This window comes from Zootoca vivipara, chromosome 1, assembly GCF_965207765.1.
Source record: "Zootoca vivipara chromosome 1, rZooViv2.hap1.1, whole genome shotgun sequence".
Taxonomy (NCBI): domain Eukaryota; kingdom Metazoa; phylum Chordata; class Lepidosauria; order Squamata; family Lacertidae; genus Zootoca; species Zootoca vivipara.
This window is the reverse complement of record NC_142582.1, coordinates 289,684-314,607: the sequence shown is the minus strand read 5'-3', so window position 1 is coordinate 314,607 and position 24,924 is coordinate 289,684. Positions and strand designations below refer to the sequence as shown.

Here is a 24,924-nt window from a genome sequence, read left to right as displayed (position 1 = left end):
ATTATTAGTATTCCATGACTGGTGACAGCAGAATGTCTTACCCTGAGCTGCATGGCAAGCGAGGGATTTGTGGCAAGCACAGTCTCTTTAGGAACTGCTTACTTTCCCTGCCTTTTCGCCATGGATTTCAGACGTCATTTCAGAGTTATTTATGTTCTGTAACAATTTAAAATACCGTACTTTGGGTTTTTGAGGCATTTTCAGAACAACTTTTTAAAACCTAGGTGCTTTTTCAAAGCTATATTTTAAGAAGACCCCCACCCCTTCCCTAAACAGGAAAACGTTTCACTAAAAACATTGTACATGTATTTGGAAACCAATGCAAGCTATATAATCAGAATGATGGCATAGGAAGAACATAATAAGCCATCTATTCAATAAACCCAGAACTAGAAAATAGTGGCAAAGTGTAGCAATAGGTAGAACATCTTCCATGCCACAGTAATGGCAAACCTCGGGGAGGATGGGGAGAAAACTTTCTAATGAAGTGGGACATAATCTGTCATAGCTGGATTTTTCCATAGCACTTTTAGCAACATTTAATAAATGAGTCAGCTTATCCTGTGTAGTCGTTGGCTGTCTGTATTTGCCCTCAGAAACAAGGGCTTCTAATTTTCCAGAGCCGCTTCCCCTCACTTCAGTCTCTGATTAAGCTCTTTTTTGTGCTAGGGATTGGTGTGAGTTAGTTTGACAATCAACCATCCTAATGCAGCTCCCCCCCATTGCTTGTACTACCTGAATTGTCAATGTATTTGCCACTTAATGTGACACTGAAGTTAACTTTTTAAATTAAAAGTTAAACTTTTAATATATTGAAGTGTAATTTTATCAAGATGCTTGGGGGGAAGAGGTAGAAATAACTGCTGTGAATAATCAAGATTGGCTTAGCGTTCAAAGCAAAATATCTGTTTTATGAACACTTGATTTTGCATGTAAGCAGATAACGCCCATTAAAACTGAAGTAGGCATTCCAAAATAGTTAATAATTACTACGGTGTGCTAAAAGGCTTTCAGTGGAAACATGTTGCATATTTATATGTGGTCTATTTTTGACACATGGATGCTGAGTGAGTTGAATCAGTGCATTTATTTATAGATGTAGTTGCTGAAGGAAACCTGTTTTTCAAGTCAGCCTTTTCTTGCATATTACTCAGGCACTTAATGGAAGGGAAAGGTGAAACTAGCTTTGTAATTGTGAATTCCCCAGTTCTGTACAAAGGAATAATCTCTTGTCAAATGCCTCATAGACAAAACTTATACATAATCATAATGTTTCATCAGAAAGAAAAATCCAACAGCAACAGTAATGTTTTATTAGGACCAACTAAGTTGTCACTACATGATAAGCAAGATTTAGTGTTCACAAAACAAAACATCTTTTGGCTATTTTCACAAGATGAAGATAGGGGTGGTTACTATTCCCATATCTGTAATTAAAGTGCAAAACGTATACAGTGGTACCTCTGGATGCGAACAGGATCCGTTCCAGAGCCCCGTTCACAACCTGAGCAGTGCGCAACCTGAAGCAGCAAATCTGCACATGCTCACCGCACAATTCAGCGCTTCTGCGCATGCATGTGACGTCATTTGGTGCTTCTGCACATGCGTGAATCGCTGAACCCAGAAGTAACCCGTTCCGGTACTTCCGGGTTCAGCGCGTTCGTATCCCGTGATGTACGCAACCCTCAGCGAACGTAACCAGAGGTATGACTGTACTGGCTAGCTAGAACCATGTATTTGAGTTCCCAAATGGTTCTCCTTTGCTTTCTATTTTGTATTTGCATTTACAAGTGACTCATGTCAGGCTAAAGGCCAATCATTGCATCTTTTAAAAATGCCCTTACGTTACTGATGATGTGGCGTACTTTTATGCAAACCTTGGAGCTGTAGTAGTCAATGTGTGGTTCCTCCAGATGATGCTGGATTTCAGCTCCCGTCATCCCTGATCCTTGGCCACAGTGACTGGGTCTGAAGGGAGTTGAATATCTGGAGAGCACCACCTTGGCTATCCCTGCCTTGGAGCAGGCTAAAGGTATTCTGTTGGGTGACAGAACAAGCAAGTATTGAATACTACATACCAGTGACTAATAATGAACATTTTGTGTGAAAGCTTGTTGTCTGCCTACATGTACTTCCCCTCCAGCTAGGGCATGTTCTGCAAGTTTAAACTATGTGGAAATATAGCTTTATTCTTTTTTTTCATTACGGTAGGCTGAAGCGAGGCTTGCAGCTAAGCGTGCAGCACGGGCTGAAGCACGAGAAATCCGAATGAAGGAACTGGAGAGGCAGCAAAAGGAGGTATGTTAAGGATATTGAGTTGTCTTTCTCTGCAGCCCCAAAATTACTTCTTAATCCTTTGAATGAAATGCAGAAATGGTCCTTTGGGAGCCACAGTTGGCAGTGATTGCAATAAAATTGTTTAATGACTGGAAAATAGATTAAATGTGTGTTAATGGTTCTTCTTGAATATTATTTACTTATTTTGTATAGCCAAAGCCCTTACACAAAAGATAAAATACGTTACTCAGAAGAGCCACTATTTTTTCTTTTGAACTATATTTTCCTGCGTATAAGACTACTTTTTAACCCAGGAAAATCTTCTCAGAAGTCAGGGGTCGTCTTATACGCCGGGTCGTCTTATATGCAGCCGCAGAAGCTATTTCTGGCGCTGCGAACATTTTGGAAATGGGCAGCGTGGTGCCGGAAATGGCTTCTGCGCATGTCCAGACGCGATTTTCAGCTTCCGGACATGCGCAGAAGCGTTTTCTTTTGCTGCGGACATTTTGGATATGCGCAGTGCGGGCATGTCCAGCCCACGTAGGAAGCGGGGTTGTTTCCTTCACACACATCAGTCAACTGAAATGACATAAAAGTCGCATTTGCAACCTTGAAGTAGAATGGTTCTAGCTCTTTCTGCTTGACAGCTGGAGAGCTATTATTACTTTAGTTTGATGAATTCAGAATCAATTTGTGCATGCTTGCTTGGGAAATAGAAGCAAGAGGAGCATCTGTTGGGCTCGTGCACAGAATTGGCACACCCTTCTAGGTCAATGCTGGCAGTGGCCACAATAGTCCTGTCCATAGTTTGTATTTAGTCAATGGGTAATATTTTGAAAGCATGCTCTTTTAAGACTACCATCTCAGATAGTAATAGTAACTGGCCCCAAGAGCCTTTCCTCTGCAACAGTTGCTTCTATTTGAGTAGAATTCTCCTTTGTAAACTCCGCCAGAAGGCTTACACGCCTGTCAAGGGTATTTATATCCACCTGCTGTGCTAGTCCTGAGTAACAGGATTTCCTAAACTGCAGTAGAACAAGCTCATAGTCCCTGGCAGCAGCATTCATCCTACTTGTGCTTTCTAAGTGACCTGTGTCCTCCTTCCTAAGGGACCCAAGTGACCAGTTACTGAAAGTGCTGCTGTCTCTAGGCCCATCCAGATTCCACACACCCTTTGGAGTCCTGTCCTGAAATCTTGTGTTTGATTTTATCAATTCCTTGCCTCTCTATGGGTGTTGGTAAAACATCCCATCCAGTCACGTGTCGAGAACTTAGATGGATTAACACTAAAACTATCTCTTCTTCCAAGTGGATGTCGTTCGTGCAACAAGTAACAGTGTTCAGTTTCACATACAACAGTAAACGGTAGTTTAAAGAACATGTGCTGGGTCACAAGAAATGCTAAGTCAGGACTCTGGTTTGTTTCCTCCTTGTGCAGCATTAGTTTGCACACCAGCATTATGCTTCTTCGTGTTAAATTATAATTTATTGATTTAGCATTGTGTATGAACCAGACCAACCTCTGAGCAGACAATTATCCAACTGGCTATCTCACAACTGGCCCATTTAATCTTACATTTTTGGATGAAACCAAGTATAGCAATTCTTAAGTTTCTGCCAGAGGCAAGAATCAATCCACAGTGCATGGTAGAAAGATATTCAAGGAAATATAGTTACTTGTGACTAAAACTGTGTATTTTGGAAATGCCTCTAAGCAGATATTTGCAATATTGCTTTTAATTAATGACTGGTTAAAACATGGACCGGATACAGAGTATTTGTGTATAAATCACCAAGTAGTTTCTAGCGTGTGTGTGTTACATTAACTGCATAAAGGAAAAATGTCAATTCTGCACCTCTGACTCTTGATACAAGGCACCCGGCTCTCATCTGATGTGACACAGAGAGGAGCCTAGGCCTTGCATAGCCCTGGGATCACATGTTGGCCTCCCTGTGGCTTTTCAGGTCATAACAGAGAGAGTACTAGCTACAACGTCTTTTATTTCTTGTTGGCTTTTATATCTTGTTGGCTGTCTAAACTATTTTTTATCTAAAAAGTATCATTTGAGTGCAGAACACGCTTCTGGCCCAGCTGGCTGCTAGGGCTGGACGATACCTGGTTTTCAACATCGTGATGTATCACCAGATAAACATCACAATATGCTGTTATACCACAATGTCTGAAATAAGGATGGAGCTATGTGGAGGCACTGGCTGGCTTCATGGTTTTTCCTGCCTTGTGATTTTTGCACAGCATGCGCCCCCGCGCATATGCACACACATCATGATTCACAATCTATTGCCAGGAAAAAAATTATGATGCTGATATCATGATATGGAGTTCAAACCAGTTTGGGATGATATATCACCCAGCCCTAACACACATCATGATTTGTGATATATTGCCAGGTCAAAAATTATGAAAGCAATATCTCAATTTGGAGCCTACTGGCTGCTGCACAAAAAATGAGAATCCACTCTCTAATCCTTGGCAATGGCATGGAGCACTTGGCTGGGCTCCCCCCCCCCCCAAATTCCCACTCCACTGCTTATTGAAGAGGGAAGAACTGAGCAGCTATGGTCACTGGGGAGACTTGGGGATGGGCATGTGGGCAACTGTCCAGATCAGGGGTCCCCAAACTTACCCGGCTTTGTGCCGGTTCCTCCGGCACCGATTGTGCAGTGGACTGGAGGGTGGGGGAACGCGCTCCCATACGCGCACACACTTGCTTTTTTGGTGTGGCACGGCGCCAGAAAATTTCTGGTGCACTTCCGGGTCGGCCCGGCACCAGAAATAGCTTGTGCGCGTGCGTATGGGAGCGCGTTCCCCTGCCCTCTGTCCCACGCATGCGCACAAGTTATTTTTGGCGCCGGAGATGGGCTACTGCACTGCGGCGCACTGATAAGAGCAGGCGGCAGGGGGTGTCAGGGGGCGCACAATTGGCTCGCGTGGGCCACATCCCGCCCCTGGGCCTTAGTTTGGGGACCCCTGGTCCAGATCATGCACAGCTTCTTCTGATTCAGGGTTATGGAGAGTAGGGCTGTGTGCCCTCAGCTCCTGCAGGACAGGATTGCCACCAAAAGTCCAAACTTCACTGCTGTAATTAATCTAGAGAGGACTTTTTAGAGAGGACTGAGTGATTATTATTGTACAGTATTATGTTTTGAATGTTATGGAATAGCTTGCAAGCTCTGGGCTACAGCACTGTGCTTAAAATGTTTGCTTGAAGTAATTTTCCATAAAGATACTCTTGAAATGTCAGGATTCATTGTTTACTATTTAAAGTAGAAAGGCCAGGCTTAAAGTGTGATTATGCTTCCCTTCCATTGTGCTGGAAACTTCTGCAGATGTAAAACTTCTATTGTGTGTGTTATAGAAAAATGCCATATTATTGTCTAAAAGTCTTGATTATTATTTGTGTTGTGGATCAACAATGTAAACTCATTGTGAAGAACTTTTTACAGTATAAATATGTGGTTTATCTTCCGTTACGGGAGCTTATGCAGCTTATGCCTCTGCTCCCCAGCACTGTATGTAAGGCTTTAAAAATCAATATTTTTCATTGCCTTTTCTGGTGAACTTGAAGTCTGAGTATAATGTGAAGCGAACTAATAATACTTCTCAGGATATGGCTACATTAATAAGTTGCAGTGGAAGTTGGGTAGGAAACTATGTGTTCATGTATTACCAAAGCTTCTACGTGGTCTACCAGATCTGCACAGCCATGCAACTCTGGAGTCCTGTGCCAACCGAAATTACAAGGCCAGCTTCTAAAGAACTGGAAGAGTTTTCACACTGCTGGGTTTTAACAATCCAAGAGTCATTCTTTGTGTTTTATATGGATCTCTGTCCACAATATTGGATCCAGTGCAATTTTCCTCCACCACTGAAGCACATTTTGCATTCTTGATAATAAAAATATTGGTCTTGAAGTATGGCTTATTTATGCATTCTCATATATGGGTGTATGTGGAAGAAGAGTTCTTTGTGAACTGTACCTACTGAAAGCTATTGCCCTCATTTTTCTCCTTTCTTTCCTTTCCTTTGCCAATGTAGATCTATCAAATTCAAAAGGTAGGGTTTGCTTAGCCTCTTGTGTGATTGCATGCACTTTTCCTTTTGCATCAGGAAACCTGATGGCACTTGAGAATTAAACCCACTTAGATATGTCAGGTATGCAGCAGGGTTTACTTGGAAATTTATCTTTAAGACATGTAAAATTCTGCTACTATATTAACATCAACCAAGAGTAAACTTGATCTCGTTGTGAGTTGCTCAAATAACAGCTTCTCCCACATCTAATTTACTGATATAGTACTAATCGGGTGAAATATCACAGGATTTGTTCACAATAGCACCTGCCACACAACACCAGCACACTGGTCCATGTGGATTTGTTTTTAGAGCCATACCGGTAATTACTTTGCATTCCCCCATAACTGATAGATGTAGTCCAAACAAGGTATGCTTTCAGCCAGTAATTGGGTATGGGAAGATGCCTTGTAGAGTGAGTAGTTCAAAGTTACACATTGAGGGGAGTGTATGGCTGGAGTTACCGGTATAACTTAATCTTGGACTAGAGCAGCAGAACATTAAACTGGAATAGCTGTTGCAGGCAACAAACAGCTTTCAAATTTTGATATACGGTAAAATTAAAATACTCTTTGTGGATCCTAACAGTTTTAGTAGTGTATATTTGTGTGACAGCCCATGTTGAAGTTTTCAATAAAACTTCAAGATATGCATATGCAATTATAATAAAAGAAGACTAAATCACAAACTGTCTTCATTGGTAAACCTGCTGCTATTTACTAATGAGTCTCTCAGGCTCCTTTTGCTTGGGCAACATTCTGTTCTTTCTTTGCATGTTTTCACCTCAGTGACTGTACTTACTAATGCTTCTTGAATGGCAGTGCAAATTAAGCAGCTTCTGAAAACGCTGAAGTTGCTTGACTGCTTTAGTCTTGGACTAAAGGAGATACCTCTTCAGAGGCTTGGAGCTGTCATTTCCTGCATTGTGTATGCTAATTGCTCTGTCTCTTATCAAACCAGCTTTGTAGACTTCTCTAAGGCTTCCGCCAGTTCCTGGGGGTGGGAGGACGCTGAAGTTCCTTCCAGCAATATACAGTAGTGAGCACTGCTGCAAAAGAGGTGTCCATAGTTGGCATTGGGGCATATTGATGGTGCTCCTGCCATTACTGGTCACCAGTCATATCCTTCCCCACTAACAAGTCCCCTCTGTGCACTTTACTTTGAAAGTGTTTCCTTTAAAATTGATTGGGGTGTTGAAATATGTGTGGCATATTCTCTTATGAGTTCATGTAAATGTTTTAAAAAGAAGAAAACTACTTGCAACAGCACTTGCTCTGACATTGCAGAAACACTTGCTTTTTAATTAAATTTATGTTTCATTCAGTGTTAGAAACAGATATGAAAAGTAGGAGCTAAACGGCACCTTAAACCTGGGTTATGGGCGCAACAACAGAATGTCTAGGCGCGCTTTTTTATAACAAGAATACAAAGCTGAAAATGAAGGAACTGCAGCTAAAATATTGTGTCCATTTTTCACATGGTCTAGTCTTCATCTGAAGACTGCAAAAATGAAGCCTTTCTTCCCCCAGCCCACCCCCTTAAACTTCTTATGAGGGTTGCTCAAAACACTGCCTTTCTGTAACCCCTCAGCTTGCCTGACCCTGCAGTAATTTCTTGGAAGTCAGGCAGGCAGGAATTTCTCCTCCCAGGCCCTCACTGCCAGCAGTGGCAGTTTTAATCTGAAATCTTAGATGCAGCGCTGTGCCCAGAGCTCAGAAATTGCTTGCGCTAATGAAATTCCCAGTCGCAAAATGTGCCTAGAACAATGGGAGTTTCGATTACTGGTTTCATTGAACTCTCATACCTCACATTCAAGAGAAATTTATGGCTTACTGCCTTCTGGGATAACCAGTTTCACTACTTTCTTGATGTGGATGGAACTATAGGAAATGTTTGCAATTGGAGTTTACCATATTGGCCCGAATATAAGCTGCACTTTCCCCCCAAATTCCAACTGTGGAAAGTTAAAGTGCGGCTTTAACTTTATTCAGAACCGAGTGCTGCATGCCCGCCTCCCAGCACTTCTGCCCCAAACAGGGGACAGGGGGGCGGCCAGAGGTGGGTGCACAGCATGCTCGGAACCGAGCACCAGCTTGGGGAGCAGGGTGCCCAGTGCCGGCTGCCTGCCCACCCCCCCACCCCCATTCAGGGCAGTAGTGCTGGGAGGCAGGCTGCACCCACAAATAAGTCTTGAATTTTAAAGGTGCGGCTTATTTGCAGGTGCGGCTTATATTCAGGCCAATACGATATTAAACAAAGCAAGCTAGACTTTGCAGTATCTGTTCTGCTCCCTCATTATACAATACTTGTACTGTTGTCAGTTTAAGTGCTGTTGGATCATGACTCAAAGGATGAATTTATTTGCTTATTTTGCAGACATGATTGTCTGTCCACAGTAATAAAGTCAACTTTGAAACGTCGGCTGAGAGAATGCAGTCAGTTGAATTGCTTCTCTTTGTATATCAAGCTATAAGTTCAGTCTCCAAAACACCCCCTCCCTCAATCAGATGCACAAAGTAGAAAGTACCTATTCTCTCTTTCTTCTTTGTAAGAATAAATGATGTCCTCACAAATAAGGTAAGATAAGATAATCTTTATTGTCATTGCCCCCCTCTGGGAACAACGAAATTACTCGGCTGCTCCATCCACTCAGATAAGGCACTCCACATAAATTTAAAATAACTACAAAACATTAATTAAACAATGCAATACGAAATGACAAGTAAAAATAAGATGACTTCAAAGTCCAGACTTTTCCATTTAAGGCTGAAATTGCTCTAGAGAAGAAACTGTTCTTGAGACGGCTCATTCTCGCCTTCATTGTTCTGTATCTCTGTCCCGATGGCAGGAGCTCAAAGAAGCAGTGACCAGGATGCGATGGAACTCTTGATATGTCTAGTGCTTTCCCTGTGGCACCTGGTGATACAGATTTGTTCTAAGGTGGAGTGTGAGCAGCCAATAATGCTCTCCGCTGTTTTAATAATTCTGCACAACCCTATCCTATCCTGGGAAGTACAGCTTCCGTACCACACGTACATAGAAAGTGGCCGCTGAGACAAAAGCTGCTTGAATGTGATGTGATTTGACAACTATCAAACCTGATGCCACATTACATAATATCCTAATGGCAGCGTATCACAATAGTAATTTTAATAAAATACTGAATTAACAGTGCCATACAAAATGTAATATAAAATGAATAGGATAAAAAGTATGGATTGTTCAGTATTGGCTGCATTCTGTCGGCCCTGCTTACTGATTTTGTGCAACAGCCGTACTGCTAGTGGGAGCCTTGCTGTGTAGTGTAACAGCCAAATCCAGTGGATGTCTTCCATTTGTGAAAGTTGTTGCATAGCTCCTAGTGCAACTGCTATTCCTATACACTGTGACAGTTAAGATTTATGTACTGTACTACTGCCCTGAGTGCAAATGCTTGTGAAATAATGCTAAATCTCAGTCTTCTTGCGCTACTGTTACATTGGCCCTCACTCAGTATTTTTACATAATTTGAACTTCAATTAACGGGTAAAATTTCACGCTTGCAAGAAGCATAAAATTAATAACTGGGGTCAGTTGCTGAAAAAAACAAATACATTTTAAGGGTGTCTGCAACACTCTTAATAGCTAAATAGAAAGCATAACACATTTCAGTGAGCCAACAGAGCTTCTTGTTAAATAGTGTGTCAGGAAGAAATAGGAGCACCTTATCTACTTAAGAGATAAGTACCAGTTTTAATATCTATGCTAGAGTTGGTGGGTCAGGAAGTGCCTCTTCTTTGCAGCTGTGCATTAAATATTAGAGCACTATTGTCGCTCTGCCTAGCATGGAAATGCTTGTCTTCCTCTTAACAATATAGGACATTTGTTATTCATGGCACCCATGCACTTTTTAGCAGGGGGTTCCCTTAGTTTGTAAAAATCCCAATAGAATAAACTTACCTTTCATTCCTGCCCCTGAAACTTAAGTCAAACACAGTGTGAAGCCACTGTTTTTGCTGAGATGTTCCTTTATAATAAATCTTGACTGAACTGGGTCAGAAATTCAGGCCTGTTGCACCATTCTCCCCTTCTTTCTCTATGGAATAGCATGCCCTGCTAACAGTGCTCAGCAACCTATTACTGCTGGAGTGACTTTAAACAGTGCTGCCATTCTGAACAGCGAAGCTGGCTTGTGGAGAGCAATTTATGCTTCAGTGCCTTCAGAAGAGACGCTATGGCTTGCAGTCTTGCATGAGCACGTTTGCTTGATCCCTTGTCTGTGTAGTGCTGCAGAGATTCCTAGTCATGCAGGGGTGGGCAACGTGGCGTTTGCAGGGGTGTGTGTGTGACATGCAACTTCTGAGCTCTTTTGTGCTGGGAGGAGGTATCCATGAGATTGGGCAGACTGCCTTCTCTTCATTTGCTTTCTCGCTTTCTTGAAGTCGTCTTCCTCTGGACTGAGGTGATTCGGATGTGCAGAAAAAGCCCGATGCATTATGTTTCTTTAATGTGGAAAGCAAAGTACTCACAATATGTGTTGCGAGTTCACTGTTCCCATCCTCCTCCTGTAATCCTCCCCCTCCTCTTTTGCTTTACAGGTTCTGACCCAAACCCTGTTGTCTTCATTTCCCCCCTCATGCATCCATTTTTTAAACTGCACCACTCCACTGTTAACATTTTGCCCTCGTAGATATTTGGAATGTTCTTTTTGCCTCTCAAACTGCTCAAAACGTTCCCCTCTCCCTCAGCTGACTTTTTCTTTGCACCTCACCTCCTTTCTTTAACTTCTCTAAGACTCCACTTCTTTCTATTATCCTTGTATCTTACCTTATTTAGTTTGTGAGCCTGTGGGTGTGGATTTTTCTGTATTGCAATTATATTTCTACAGTGCCTATTCTTTTATGTGCTTGATAAACTTACCGCACAGACATTGTTCTCACTTTATGGTATACTTTTCCTGCACACTTGAATCAGAGAAGTAAATGAATCCTACCATGGTAGAAGAAACAGGTTCACTGCACGTTTCCCAGTTTCGGGGTCCCTGAAGCATTTTTCGTACTTTTAAAGGCTCTGGCCAAGATTGAGTACAACAGCGGCCTATGGGGGTGGAGAATGCGTGTGTGCCTCTTAAGTGGACCTTCAGCTCATGCTGCATTTCCTTTGAGACTCTTGGTGCTGAATAAGTTGCTCACCCCTGTCCTGATGTGTTTTTAAAGGGCATGCCTATGCTACAGAGGAGGCCGTGGCTATTTTACCTCTAGGTTGGTTGGTTGCTAGATTAGAGTGTTTGACATTACTCTGAACTTCACTGATTATGTTTGAGGTTTTTTGATCCTTGAAATATGTCACCCTCTTGCCTTTATTGGAAGGCAGTGAGTATTAATGCCAGTGGCTATTTGCAGAGTAAGCCCAATTTTCGAGACTTTCGTAGTCTTGGTGCAGCTACACTGTAGCCATGTCTGGCAAAGTTGAGCTCCAAGTCTGTAATGGTTTGGTCAAACCAAATCAATGTATTTTATTGACTAAAGCAAAATCCTTGGTGTAGGCATGCCTATAAACTTGTGAGTTTACTTTTTCACCTAAGTTTCCCCCTTCTTTCCTTCATAGAAATATTATGGTCTGGATACAAAGTTTGGCGACATCGAGCAGTGGATGGTAGGCTTTGTCTAAGAATCCAGATTTGTCTAAAACTGGCCATCATGTTGAATAAACTATGTAGCATAACTGTTATCTCTACTTGAAGATGTGCTTTCATTCCTGAAGTCTAGTTCTTAAAACATTTTCCAGAGTTGGAAGACTGATATGGTGTACTAACTCTCAGAAACCACCCTGCCATTTTTTAAATCCAAAGCATTTCTTTGGGATGTCATATTGCTGATGAATGTTTGTGCTAAGAACCGTATGAGTCTAGCAGAACAATATTCATTTAGAAGCTTGTCAAGTTACTGAGTAAGTGTGTAACCCATTGAGGAATACCTCCTTATCGGTGGCAGCGGAAGATAGCTCAGGTTAGAAAATTCCATTTGCCAATGACAACTTCACTACTAACTAGACTTTTTATTAAAACAAACAAACAAACAAACAAACAAATTGAAGATAATTAAGACTACACCAGTGTTGTATGTAGCAATGTATAATACAATAATAATTTATTATTGTAGCCACTGTGTAAGTAGTCACATAATTAGCTTTCTTCTATAACCCATTAATCAGGTATTTGTTTCATATAATAAAGAGGTAAATAAACTGTTATGCTGAAATAGCCCATGTGCCTATTCATACCGTAAATGTGGTATTAAATCCTATTGTACTTCTGTAAACAATGCTAGTGACCAGGGTGTACTCTAGCTACTCCAAAATAAAAGTAGCTATGCTTTATCATGGCACTATCAGCATGTTAAAAATCCTAGTAAAGATTCTCTTGGAAACAGAGAAGTCATTTCATTGATGTTCAGTGCCTCCTTCTTTGCCAGAGCTCTAAAAAATTCCTCTGTACATCCTGTGTGTACATCCTGTGTTTATATATGCACTAACCATTTACCTGAAGTAGAATCACTGTTAGAGATGTGAGAAACGGGAGAGGCATGAGGCATCCTTGAGGCACACAGGAGCAGTAGGCGCTTAAATCTCAAGCACTATAATCAAACTTCCACACTGTTTCCCACTACTCTCTATTGAATAATGGGTACAATTGCATGGTGGTAGTTTGAGGAAACATCTTAGTGAACATAAACATTAATAAGAGAGGTGTATGAGAAATGTTAACATATTGTTGCTACTTTGCCCAAGGATCCTCGTACATTTCTTCCTGGGACATCTACCAGCATGTGCTTAATGTGAGGAGGCTATATATATACCGTAGAAAGCTGCCTTTGGTCTATGTTGCTCAGCATTATCTGCACTGACTGGCAGCAAGTCTCCAGGGAATCTTTATTGGTCCTGCTTGGAGATTGAACCAGGGACCAGGGATGCTCTGCCACTGAGCTTTAGCCCTCCCTAAGCACTGCGGATCACGGCTGGCCATGTAGATAACTATAACTTAGCACAGGTTAAAGTGCACCCCACATGTGTAGACTATTGGAAACAGAAGTACCAAAACAAGCTTCTCAATCTGTGAACTCAGAACAATTAGAATGTGTGCTTATAGAATTCTTTAGCTCACAGTTGCACATTAAGGAATGGAAAAGGAATAATTATGTCATGAGATTTCATTACAATAGATTTCTGGGTCTGGAACAACAGTGGATTTCAGATATGGTGAAATACCTATTGCTATTTTCTCTGAATTATCTTTGAGTACCATTTTCATCATCAGGTGCAATCTTGCTAACTCCTACTGTGTTCTTCACCCTAACATTTTTCTTTTAAAGCTCTGTATGCATGCTTCTGCCTTACAACATTTTATCTTCTGTCTTTCCTTCTGCCCTGGTAGGAAGATACTGAGCGTTACACCCATAAACCCAGAAGAAATGCCTCGGTCAGTATTGTTTGCACTTTGTGTTAGAACTTTCATTTGAAAAGTAATGAATAAAAATTAATGACTAAAATTAATCTTATTATGGAGCACCTCTGCAAATTTAGTTGAAGCAAAATCCCACATTGATGATTTTTTAATTGAATGAATTGGGAGCAGGATGGGATCACCCACAGGGATCATGGGATCACTATTCCTCTTTCATATTCATGTTCCCTCTGTTATTCATTTTAAACTCTGTTACGTCTCCACGGATCTTAAATGTGCATAATGCTACCAGTAGCTTAGAGGTACTCCTGGGTCCTTTGCTGTTGCTTGAAGATCAGGTTCAGGCACGCTGGGTTCTGCCCCACATTGTGGGTGCCCAGTGCCCAGTGTGCACACGCACACATCACACATCACACGCATGGCGTCACATGGTGCGACAGGCCCAGTTGGACCTTCCAGCAGCTGCAATGAGCTTTCGGAAGGCGCAACAGGCCATGTTTGGCTTCAGCACGCTGTGTGAGGTCATGCGTGTGCCACATTGGGTTCACCAGCTGGGCACCCACAGTAACAATTTTGTGGGTGCCCCAGAACCCAGGTGCCCCCAGAGTTGGCGCCTATGCTCAGGTGGCCTCAGGGGTGCAGAGTGCCTCCCATCGGCTTGGCTGGTGGTCTAGCTGCACCAGGGATAGCCTAACTTCTGTTGTCTGCTCTAGTAACCTCTAGGTTAGATTACTGCAACATGTTATACGTAGGGCTGCCTCAGAAGATTCTTCAGTGAAGACGGTTTAGAAACTTCACCTGATGCAGAATTCAGCAGCCAAGTTGCTCATCGGGGCAAGATGGTTTGAGCATATTACGCTGATCTTGGCCAGACTACACGGGCTGCCAATTAGTTTCTGGGTCCAATTAAAAGTGCTGGTTTTGAACTATAAAGCATTAAAGGGCTTAGTACTGGAATGCCACAAGGACCGTCACTCTTCATATGAACCGACCCAGACCCTGTAATCCTCATCTGAGGCCCTTCTTCATGTGTTGCCTCCATGAGAGGTCCGGAGCATGGCAACATGAATAATAGAATTATAGAGTTGGAAGAGACCCCAAGGGCCATCCAGTCCAACCCCCTGCCAAGCAGGAAACACCATCAAAGCATTCTTGACATATGGCTGTCAAGCCTCTGCTTAAAGACCTCCAAAGAAGGAGACTCCACCACACTCCTTGGCAGCAAATTCCACTGCCGAACAGATCTTACTGTCAGGAAGTTCTTCCTAATGTTTAGGTGGAATCTTCTTTCTTGTAGTTTGAATCCATTGCTCCGTGTCTGCTTCTCTCCCTCCTTTTATATATTTGAACATGGCTATCCGATCACCCCTTAAACTTCTCTTCTCCAGGCTAAACATACCCAGCTCCCTAAGCCATTCCTCATAAGGCATCGTTTCCAGGCCTTTGACCATTTTGGTTGCCCTCCTCTGGACACGTTCCAGCTTGTCAGTATTCTTCTTGAACTGTGGTGCCCAGAACTGGACACAGTACTCCAGGTGAGGTCTGAACAGTGGTACTATTACTTCCCTTGATCTAGATGCTATACTCCTATTGATGCAGCCCAGAATTGCATTGGCTTTTTTAGCTGCTGCATCACACTGTTGACTCATGTCAAGTTTGTGGTCTACCAAGACTCCTAGATCCTTTTCACGTGTACTGCTCTCAAGCCAGGTGTCACCCGTCCTGTACTTGTGCCTTTCATATTTTTTTTGCCCAAGTGTAGAACTTTACATTTCTCCCTATTAAAATTCATCTTGTTTGCTTTGGCCCAGTTGTCTAATCTGTTAAGGTCATTTTGAAGTGTGATCCTGTCCTCTGGGGTATTAGCCACCCCTCCCATTTTGGTGTCATCTGCAAACTTGCTCAGGATGCTCTCAAGCCCATCATCTAAGTCATTGATAAAGATGTTGAATAAGACTGGGCCCAAGACAGAACCCTGTGGCACCCCACTAGTCACTACTCTCCAGGATGAGGAGGAGCCATTGATGAGCACCCTTTGGGTTCGGTCAGTCAGCCAGTTACATATCCACTGAATGGTAGCATTGTCTAGCCCGCATTTTACCAGCTTCTTTACAAGACTATCATGGGGCACCTTGTCAAAGGCCTTGCTGAAATCAAGATAGGCTATATCGACAGCATTCCCTTCATCTACCAGGCTTGTAATTCTGTCAAAAAATGAGATCAGATTAGTCAGACATGACTTATTTTTCAGAAACCCGTGCTGACTTTTAGTGATCACAGCGTTCCTTTCTAGGTGCTCACAGACCATTTGCTTAATGATCTGCTCTAGAATCTTTCCTGGTATTGATGTCAGTCTGACTGGGCGGCAATTGTTTGGGTCCTCTCTTTCCCCCTTTTTGACTATAGGAACAACATTTGCCCTCCTCCAGTCTGCTGGAACTTCGCCTGTTCTCCAGGAATTCTCAAAGATTACTGCCAGTGGTTCTGAAATCACCTCTGCCAGTTCTTTTAATACTCTTGAATGTAGTTCATCTGGCCCTGGAGACTTGAATACATCTAAACTAGCCAAGTATTCTTGTACTACCTCCTTACTTATTCTGGGCTGTGTTTCCCCTGCTGAATGATCGGCTCCATATTCTTCAGGTCGGGCATTGTTTTCTTTTTTGGAGAAGACTGAGGCAAAGAAGGCGTTGAGGAGTTCTGCCCTTTCTCTATCCCCTGTTCGCATTTCACCATCTTCTCCTCTAAGTAACCCCACTGTTTCATTGTTCTTCCTTTTGCTACGGACATACCCATAAAAGCCCTTTTTGTTGCTTTTAACCTCTCTAGCAAGCCTAAGTTCATTCTGTGCTTTAGTATTTCTGACTTTGTCTCTACACGTGCTGGCTATTTGTTTGAATTCCTCTCTGGTGGTTTTCCCCTTTTTCCATTTTTTGTACATATCCCTTTTATCTCTTAACTCAGTTAAAAGTTCTTTAGATAGCCACCCCGGCTTCTTTAGGCACCTTCCATGTTTCCGTCTCATTGGTATTGCCTGAAGTTGTGCTTTTAATATCTCCCTTTTAACAAGCTCCCAACCAACATGAACTCCCTTCCCTTTTAGTATTTCTGTCCATGGGATTTCACCCAGCGTTTCCCTAAGTTTTCTGAAGTCAGCTTTCTTAAAGTCTAGAATTTGAGTCTTAGTATGCTTGGTTGCTCCTTTCCGCTGTATAATAAACTCCAGAAGAGCATGGTCACTCCCACCTAATGATCCTGCCACTTCTACCCCGATAACCAGGTCATCACTACTGGTTAGGATCAGATCCTCTTGTTGCTTCTCCCACTTTCTGGACAATGAAGTTGTCTGCAAGGCCAGTGAGGAATCTGTTCGACCTTATGCTCTTGGCTGAGTTTGACATCCAACAAATATCAGGATAGTTGAAATCCCCCATTACTACTATCTCACTTCCTTTTGAATGCTTGGTCATCTGTTCCCGGAAGGCTTCATCTGTGTCCTCAGGCTTGGGGATCTATAGTAAACTCCCACAATGAGATCACTGTTATTTTTCTCTCCCTTAATTTTGACCCAGATACTCTCAATATGGCTTTGAAGTTTTAAATCCTGGATCTCTTCACAGTTATACACATCCCTGACATATAACGCCACTCCTCCTCCTTTCCTGTTTGGTCTGTTTCTCTGAAATAAGATTGTATCCCTCTATTACTACATTCCAATCATGAGACTCATCCCACCAGGTTTCATTGATACCTATTAGGTCGTATTTAGTTTGCTGTACCAAGAGCTCAAGTTCATCTTGTTTATTTCCCACGCTCTGTGCATTAGTATACAGACATTGAAGACCATTGATCATTCCCCCATGTCTCTTATTTAAGGATTTTTTCCTCCCGCCACTAAGTCTGCGTGCTGTTTGCTCCATTTGGTCCTTGACATTTGGGTGATCATCTTCAGCACTTGGTAGACTCCTAGCTTCAGGACCACTGTCTCGCTCCCCCACATAAGTCAGTTTAAAGCCCTCCAGAGAACAGGCCTTTTCTACAGTGGCTCCCCAATTGTGGAATGCTCTCCCAGGGAGGTTTGTCTGGTGCCTTCATTATACATTTTTAGCTGGCAGGCAAAAACATTCTACATTAATATTCTACGGCATTTTAAATGTGTGGGGTTTTTTGGGGGGGTGTGTGTTTTGTATCGATTGATTTTTGTTCTAACTCTTTATTTTCTTATTTTATCCTGTATTTTTATCATGCGAACTGCCCTGAGATCTTCAGGTGAAGGGCAGTATATAAATTTAATAAATAAATAAATAGATTAACTTTTATGTATCTCCTGCACATAAACTGAAATGTTTTCAGATAGCTACAATGAAGGTAAAAAGCTAATGATGCTTTAGATATTTCTCCTTTTTTTGGATTTCATTTTGCTGGGGTTCCCCCCCCCCTCCTTGTGTTTTTCCTTTACTGCTGAATGTTTCATATATATGTTAGGTTATGTAGTGTTTTGGTACCTGTGAGGGACAGGGGATATCGCGAAGTCCCTCCCCTCCTGAGTTCAAGCCCGTCCCCGAGCAAAGGGGAAAGCAGGGAGAGTTCCGATTCCAGTGGGGAAGCAGGAAGTCGTGTCCGAGGCTCAGGCAAGGTAGAGGAGCCAGGGTCCCAGGTGGGACAGGAAGGGGCAAGTAAGGGGGGAAGACCCATCCCCCCAACTCCAGAATTACGCAGGAAGAGGAGGGGCAAGAGGATGGGTCTGCCAAAGCTTTTGTGTTGGAGAAAGACGCGCCAAAAGCCATTAGGAGGTTCTGAAACCGACTGACAACATCGCTCCGTGTAAATAGCAATGACTTGAGCACTGTAAATACGCAGCACCAATAAAAGAATAAAATGCAGAGCTGCGTAGCGTCGTTACTCTGAAGTAGTCCACTCCGGCCACTGTGACAGCAACCTCCTAATCATTTTTGGGCTACTTTGGAGTTGCCGGGATGAGCGTGTCAGAGGCGGAGAAGTGGCGGCAGATCGCTGAGCAAGCCCAGCTAGAACTGCAACAGCTGTCGCTGCAGGCGCAGGGGGAATTGAAGGCAGCTAAAGAGGAGACTAAGAAGGTCCAGGACGACCGGCTACAACTTGCGGAACAGGTGAGAGAGCTCCAGGAAAAAGAGCAGCATTTAAGGGCGGTGGCGGTAGACCTCCAAAACAAGCTGGATGCAGAGAAAAACAAGGCGGGAGGGGCACCCCAAGTCCAAGTGCTGCCAGGAAGGAGAGCCGGGACCCTAGTAAGCAAGTTCAATGGAGACCCGAAGGAGTTTCAGGGCTTTGAGACTGAGATTGTGTATGCTCTTGAGCTGCACCACGATGAGTTCCCTGATGATGAGCACAGAGTAGCGTTTATTGTGGAGCACCTTACAGGGGCGGCCAGGGAGTGGCTAAGACCGTTAATTGCAACAAGGAATCCTTGCATGAAGAATGTCAAACTATTTCTAGAAGGTTTGAAAACGATGTATTCGTCCGATAGTCATATGGACCAGACTAAGGAGGAACTTCATAATTTACGCCAAGGAAATATGACAGTTCGCGCGTATTGGGCGAAATTCACCATGCTGGTGCACAGATTGGGGTGGGATCTGGAGTCTGCCCCAATGCAAGCGGCGTTTTACTTGGGGTTGCATGAGGAGGTGAAGGATGAGCTCTCGAGAGGTCCAAAGCCCAGTAATATGGATCAACTGAGCAAAGCGGCTCTGGCGGTGGGGGTGAGGCAGGAATCCAGATGGAGCGACAAGCAAGCAACGCGCGCAAAGCGGGCTTGGTTCCCACGGTCGCAGGAGAAGCCACTCCCTCAACAACCCTTTCAAGCCACGCCTGGGGCCAGTCAGGACCAGGAACCCATGCAGATTGATAGCGCGCGCGCGCGGGCTTTTCAAACCCCAGCGGCGCCAAGACGCAAGGAGGGAAGGGGTGGGAATTGCTTTCTCTGCAACTCCCCCCAGCATCTCGTCAGAGACTGCCCACATCGCAGGGAGTGGCAAGGAAAGGCGGGAACGGTTGTGCCCTCCCCCACTGACGCAGCACCACAGCAGGGAAACGGGAAAGCCTGGCTGCAGGAGACAAGGGGCGGCAGCCAGGCACAGTCAGCAGACAACAGCCCCAGCCCACCCACCCGCACAGAGAGGAGCAGAGCCAGCCCACCCCTCCCAGAGCAGGAGTGGTTCTAGAAGTGACGCTCACGCTCCCAAATGGCTATCCATTGACGGTCCTCGCCCTAATTGACAGTGGTGCCTCAGCCAACTTCTTCTCGAGAAACTTTGCAGAAGAGCACCAGATCCAGCTTCTGCAGCTGGATTTTCCTCTGCACGTGGCAACCATTGACGGCAGAGAGCTGCTGGGAGGGGCCATCACTCATCAAACCCCCCCCATGAGAATGACGGTTGGAAGGCACTCAGAGACACTGGCATTCAACGTCACCACCATCTCAGACCCCCCAATCGTTTTGGGCATGAGCTGGCTGGCGCGCCACGACCCCTCCATAAGTTGGCATCAGAGATGCATCACTTTTGGATCGGACTTTTGCCTGGAACATTGCATGCAGCACCAACCAGGGGAGGGGCCTCCGATAGCCACGGTGGCCACCATGCACGTCAAAGGGGGTGAGGCGATACCCAAACCATACTGGGACCTGCAGGAGGTCTTCAGTGAAGCGGAGTCCGACCACCTGCCCCCACACAGGCCTTTTGACTGCCAGATCAACCTGGTGCCTGGGGCAACTATACCCCCAGCCAAGCTGTACGCCATGTCAGACCAGGAACTGGAGGATCTGCGCGCTTTTATCGACAAGAACCTCAAGCGGGGGTTCATCAGAGAAAGCAAGGCAGCAGGGGGCAGCCCGGTCTTCTGGGTGGACAAGAAAGACACGCAACAGCGCCGTCTTGTGGTGGATTTTAGACGGCTGAATTCGGTGACAGAGCCAGTGGCTTTCCCCATGCCCAGAGTGGATGATCTCCTGACAGCGGCACGCAGAGGCAAGATTTTCACCAAGCTAGACCTGAGGGGGGCGTACAACTTGATCAGGATCCGGGAAGGCGATGAGTGGAAAACCACGATGTTCACGCCTCTGGGCTCTTTTGAATATCTGGTGATGCCCTTCGGGTTGCAAGGGGGCTCAGCATGCTTCCAGGCCTTCATGCACCACGTCCTGGGGTCCCTACTCTTCAGGAAATGCTTGGTCTTTCTGGATGACATCCTTATTTACTCCAACGACCCAGTGCAGCACGTGCAGGACGTCAGGGAGGTGTTACAGCGCCTGAAGGAGAACCACCTGTATGTGAAGCTGGAGAAGTGCAAGTTTCACACCAAGGAGGTGGACTTCCTGGGCTACAAGCTGTCAGACAAGGGGCTGGCAATGGACAAGGACAAGGTGCAGACCATCCTGGACTGGCACAGCCCCAGGACGCGCAAAGATGCCCAACGCCTACTAGGCTTTGCCAACTTCTACAGGAAGTTCATCAAGAACTTCTCTCGAGTTACGGCTCCCATCACTGACTGCCTGAGAGGCAAGCAGAAGTTCAGGTGGACACCAGAGGCGCAAGCAGCGTTCGAAAGCCTCAAGAGGGTGTTCGCCTCAGACCAGAACCTGTTCCACGTGGTTCAGGACGCGCCCCTACGCATTGAAACAGATGCTTCTGATAAGGCTGTGGGCGCCATTTTGTTGCAACTGGACGCCAACAGAGAGTGGAGACCCTGTGCCTTCTTCTCCAGGAAGTTGACCCAGCCCGAGCGAAACTACACAGTTTTTGATCGGGAACTTCTTGCGATCCACGCGGCGTTCCAGCACTGGAGACACTTCCTGGTGGGCGCCAAGCACCCCATCCAGGTGTGCACAGACCACAAGAACCTGGAGTTCTGGAGAACTGCCAGGGTGCTCAACCAGCGGCAGATACGGTGGGCGGAGTTCTTCTCGAACTTCAACTTCTCCATACACTACATCCCAGGAGAGCAGAATGTCAGGGCGGATGCCCTCTCCCGCAAGCCAGAGTACATGGAGGAGGAGGCGCCACCAGCCCCAAGGCACATTTTCCCCCCGTCGGCATGGTCCTGCGGAGCAGCAGTGGTGAGCGAGGCAGAACTCACAGCACTGACGGCAGCGGATGAATTTGCCAACCGCATCTTCAGAGAACTGAGAGGGGGGAGGGAGCAGGCAAAAGACTTTGCAGAACGCAGAGGGCTGCTTTTCTACAAGGGTGCGCTGTACCTACCCACCACCCAGCTTCGACGTACGGTCCTCAAGCAGATGCACGACAACCCTACAGCGGGGCATTTTGGAAGGGACAAGACCACTCACCTAGTCATGAGACACTTCTGGTGGCCAGGGGTGAGGGAAGATGTTCGAGACTATGTAAGGGGCTGTACCACCTGCCAGCGGGCGAAGGTGGTCAGAGCAGCGCCACCAGGGTTGCTGGAGCCCTTAGCCACACCACACAGGCCGTGGGAAGTGGTGTCCATGGACTTCATCACAGATCTGCCTTCGTCCAGGGGTAAGACTGCAGTGTTGGTGGTGGTGGACCTCATGTCCAAAATGTGTCACTTTATACCGTGTGCCAGGGCAGTCTCGGCAGAAGAGACAGCCAAACTGTTTGTTGATCACATTTTCAGACTGCATGGATTACCTTTAAGGGTTATTTCGGATCGTGGCCGCCAATTTGTTTCCAGGTTCTGGCGGCGGCTCATGAACCTCCTGCAGGTGGAGGTCAGCTTGTCGACGGCTAGACACCCGCAGACCAACGGACAAGCGGAGAGGGTCAACGCCATTCTGCAGCAGTACCTGAGCTGCTACGTCAGCCAGCGGCAAACGGACTGGGTGGATCGCTTGCCACTAGCAGAATTTGCCTACAACAATGCAGTGCACGTCTCCACAGGGGTGTCGCCCTTTAAGGCCAATTACGGGCGCGACCTCAGATCTTTCCCAGAGAGGGAGAGGGAGGAGGAGGAGGAGGGCCCACAGGCTGAGGATTGGGCAGAGGAACTGGAGACGGTGCACCAGCAGCTCAGAGAACACTTGGAGAGGGCCAAGGAAGCGTACAAAAAGGGGGCAGATCGCCACAGGCGACAAGGGGAGGTCATCAGGGTGGGGGACAAGGTGTGGTTGTCCTCGGAGGGCCTTCCCACCAGAGGGAGGTGCAAAAAGCTGGCACCCAAATGGCTGGGCCCCTTCACGGTCACGCAACAGGTCAACCCGGTGGCATACAGGCTGGCACTGCCAGAGGACATGAGGGTGCATCCAGTGTTTCATAGATCGCTGCTGTCGCCGTACAGGGAAAGCAGCAGGCTCAGAGACAGCGAACAAACCCCCGAGGGAGGGGGGGAGAGGGAAAGCAGGGAGCAACTCAATGAGGCCACGGCCATCCTGGATTCAAGGTGGGGGGTGGGGGGCCTGGAGTACCTCATGGCATGGGAGGATGCTCCACCGTCCCAGAATGAATGGGTTCCCGCCACTCAGATACAGGAGGAATTCTTGGTGGAAGAATTTCACGCCCTCTTTCCCCACAGACCCAAGCCCTGGCACATGGAAAGGGAGGGGGAGGAGGAGGAGGCACGGGAGAACAGCTCACCATGGCGCTGGGAAGCGGAGTTTGAGGAACCAGAGGATGAGGTATGGGTGTCGCCAAGATCCACCCAGTCAGAGGAAGGAGCAGATTGGCAAAACATTTTTACCCCCACCAGCTCTGACGCCACGGACTTTTTGGGATTCCCGTCCTCCCAGGCGGAAGGGGGGGGCTCGCAGGACTGGGGGGAGGTGTTCACACCAACGGGCTCGGAGAGCACCGAGTTTTTAGGCTTCCAGTCGTCACCGACACATGGGGGGGGCCTGGGGAGGGGTGAAGGAGAGCTTGGGAGGGGGGTGGATGTGAGGGACAGGGGATATCGCGAAGTCCCTCCCCTCCTGAGTTCAAGCCCGTCCCCGAGCAAAGGGGAAAGCAGGGAGAGTTCCGATTCCAGTGGGGAAGCAGGAAGTCGTGTCCGAGGCTCAGGCAAGGTAGAGGAGCCAGGGTCCCAGGTGGGACAGGAAGGGGCAAGTAAGGGGGGAAGACCCATCCCCCCAACTCCAGAATTACGCAGGAAGAGGAGGGGCAAGAGGATGGGTCTGCCAAAGCTTTTGTGTTGGAGAAAGACGCGCCAAAAGCCATTAGGAGGTTCTGAAACCGACTGACAACATCGCTCCGTGTAAATAGCAATGACTTGAGCACTGTAAATACGCAGCACCAATAAAAGAATAAAATGCAGAGCTGCGTAGCGTCGTTACTCTGAAGTAGTCCACTCCGGCCACTGTGACAGTACCTTTTCTTGTATTTCATCTAGGATTCTTGCTGCATTTCTGTCTTTTTTAAATGGTTGTCTGGTATCCTCTTTACTTGCTTCCCTGTAGGCTTCAGATGAAGATGAGCGCATGTCTGTGGGTAGCCGCGGAAGCCTAAGGGTTAGTACTAAGTGACTAAACATGCATAACGATACAGTTGCCAGAATCGTCCCCCGCATTTGCTTAAGACGGGTGGTTCTGTTCTCTCATTCCTAGATGTTTGATAATTGCCTTCTTCCCACTGTCTCCCAGCTTTCCTTATTCTAAGCCCAGGGGTAGGCAACCTAAGGCCCATGGGCCGGATGCGGCCCAATCGCCTTCTCAATCTGGCCTGCGGACAGTGTGTTTTTACATGAGTAGACTGTGTGCTATTATTTAAAATGCATTTCTGGGTTATTTGTGGGGCATAGGAATTCGTTCATTTTATTTTTCAAAATATAGTCTGGCCCACCACATGGGACGTGGGCGGCACTGTGGGTTAAACCACAGAGCCTAGGGCTTGCCGATCAGAAGGTCAGCAGTTTGAATCCCCACGACGGGGTGAGCTCCCGTTGCTTGGTCCCTGCTCCTGCCAACCTAGCAGTTTGAAAGCACGTCAAAGTGCAAGTAGATAAATAGGTACCGCTCCAAGCGGGGAGGTAAACGGCGTTTCCGTGTGCTGCTCTGGTCACATGACCTGGAAGCTGTATGCCAGCTCTCTCGGCCAATAAAGCAAGATGAGTGCCGCAACCCCAGAGTCGGTCACGACTAGACCTAATGGTCAGGGGTCCCTTT

The 24,924-nt window shown here is 45.8% G+C and overlaps 1 protein-coding gene across 50 annotated transcripts in view; it reads left to right on the top strand.

Moving 5' to 3' along the window:
- Window positions 1-24,924, top strand: part of LRRFIP1 (LRR binding FLII interacting protein 1) — a 133,207-nt gene that overhangs the window by 35,958 nt on the left and 72,325 nt on the right. For 20 of the 50 annotated variants that reach the window (XM_060282802.2, XM_088675335.1, XM_088675361.1 and 17 more), the window contains exons 2-6: window positions 2,212-2,298; window positions 6,335-6,352; window positions 11,957-12,004; window positions 13,782-13,826; window positions 24,220-24,270. In XM_060282802.2, the coding sequence (XP_060138785.1) occupies window positions 2,212-2,298; window positions 6,335-6,352; window positions 11,957-12,004; window positions 13,782-13,826; window positions 24,220-24,270 (249 nt within the window). The remainder of the gene's footprint in view (window positions 1-2,211; window positions 2,299-6,334; window positions 6,353-11,956; window positions 12,005-13,781; window positions 13,827-24,219; window positions 24,271-24,924) is intronic. The other 30 variants (XM_060282805.2, XM_088675378.1, XM_060282792.2 and 27 more) reach the window with 4 other exon arrangements.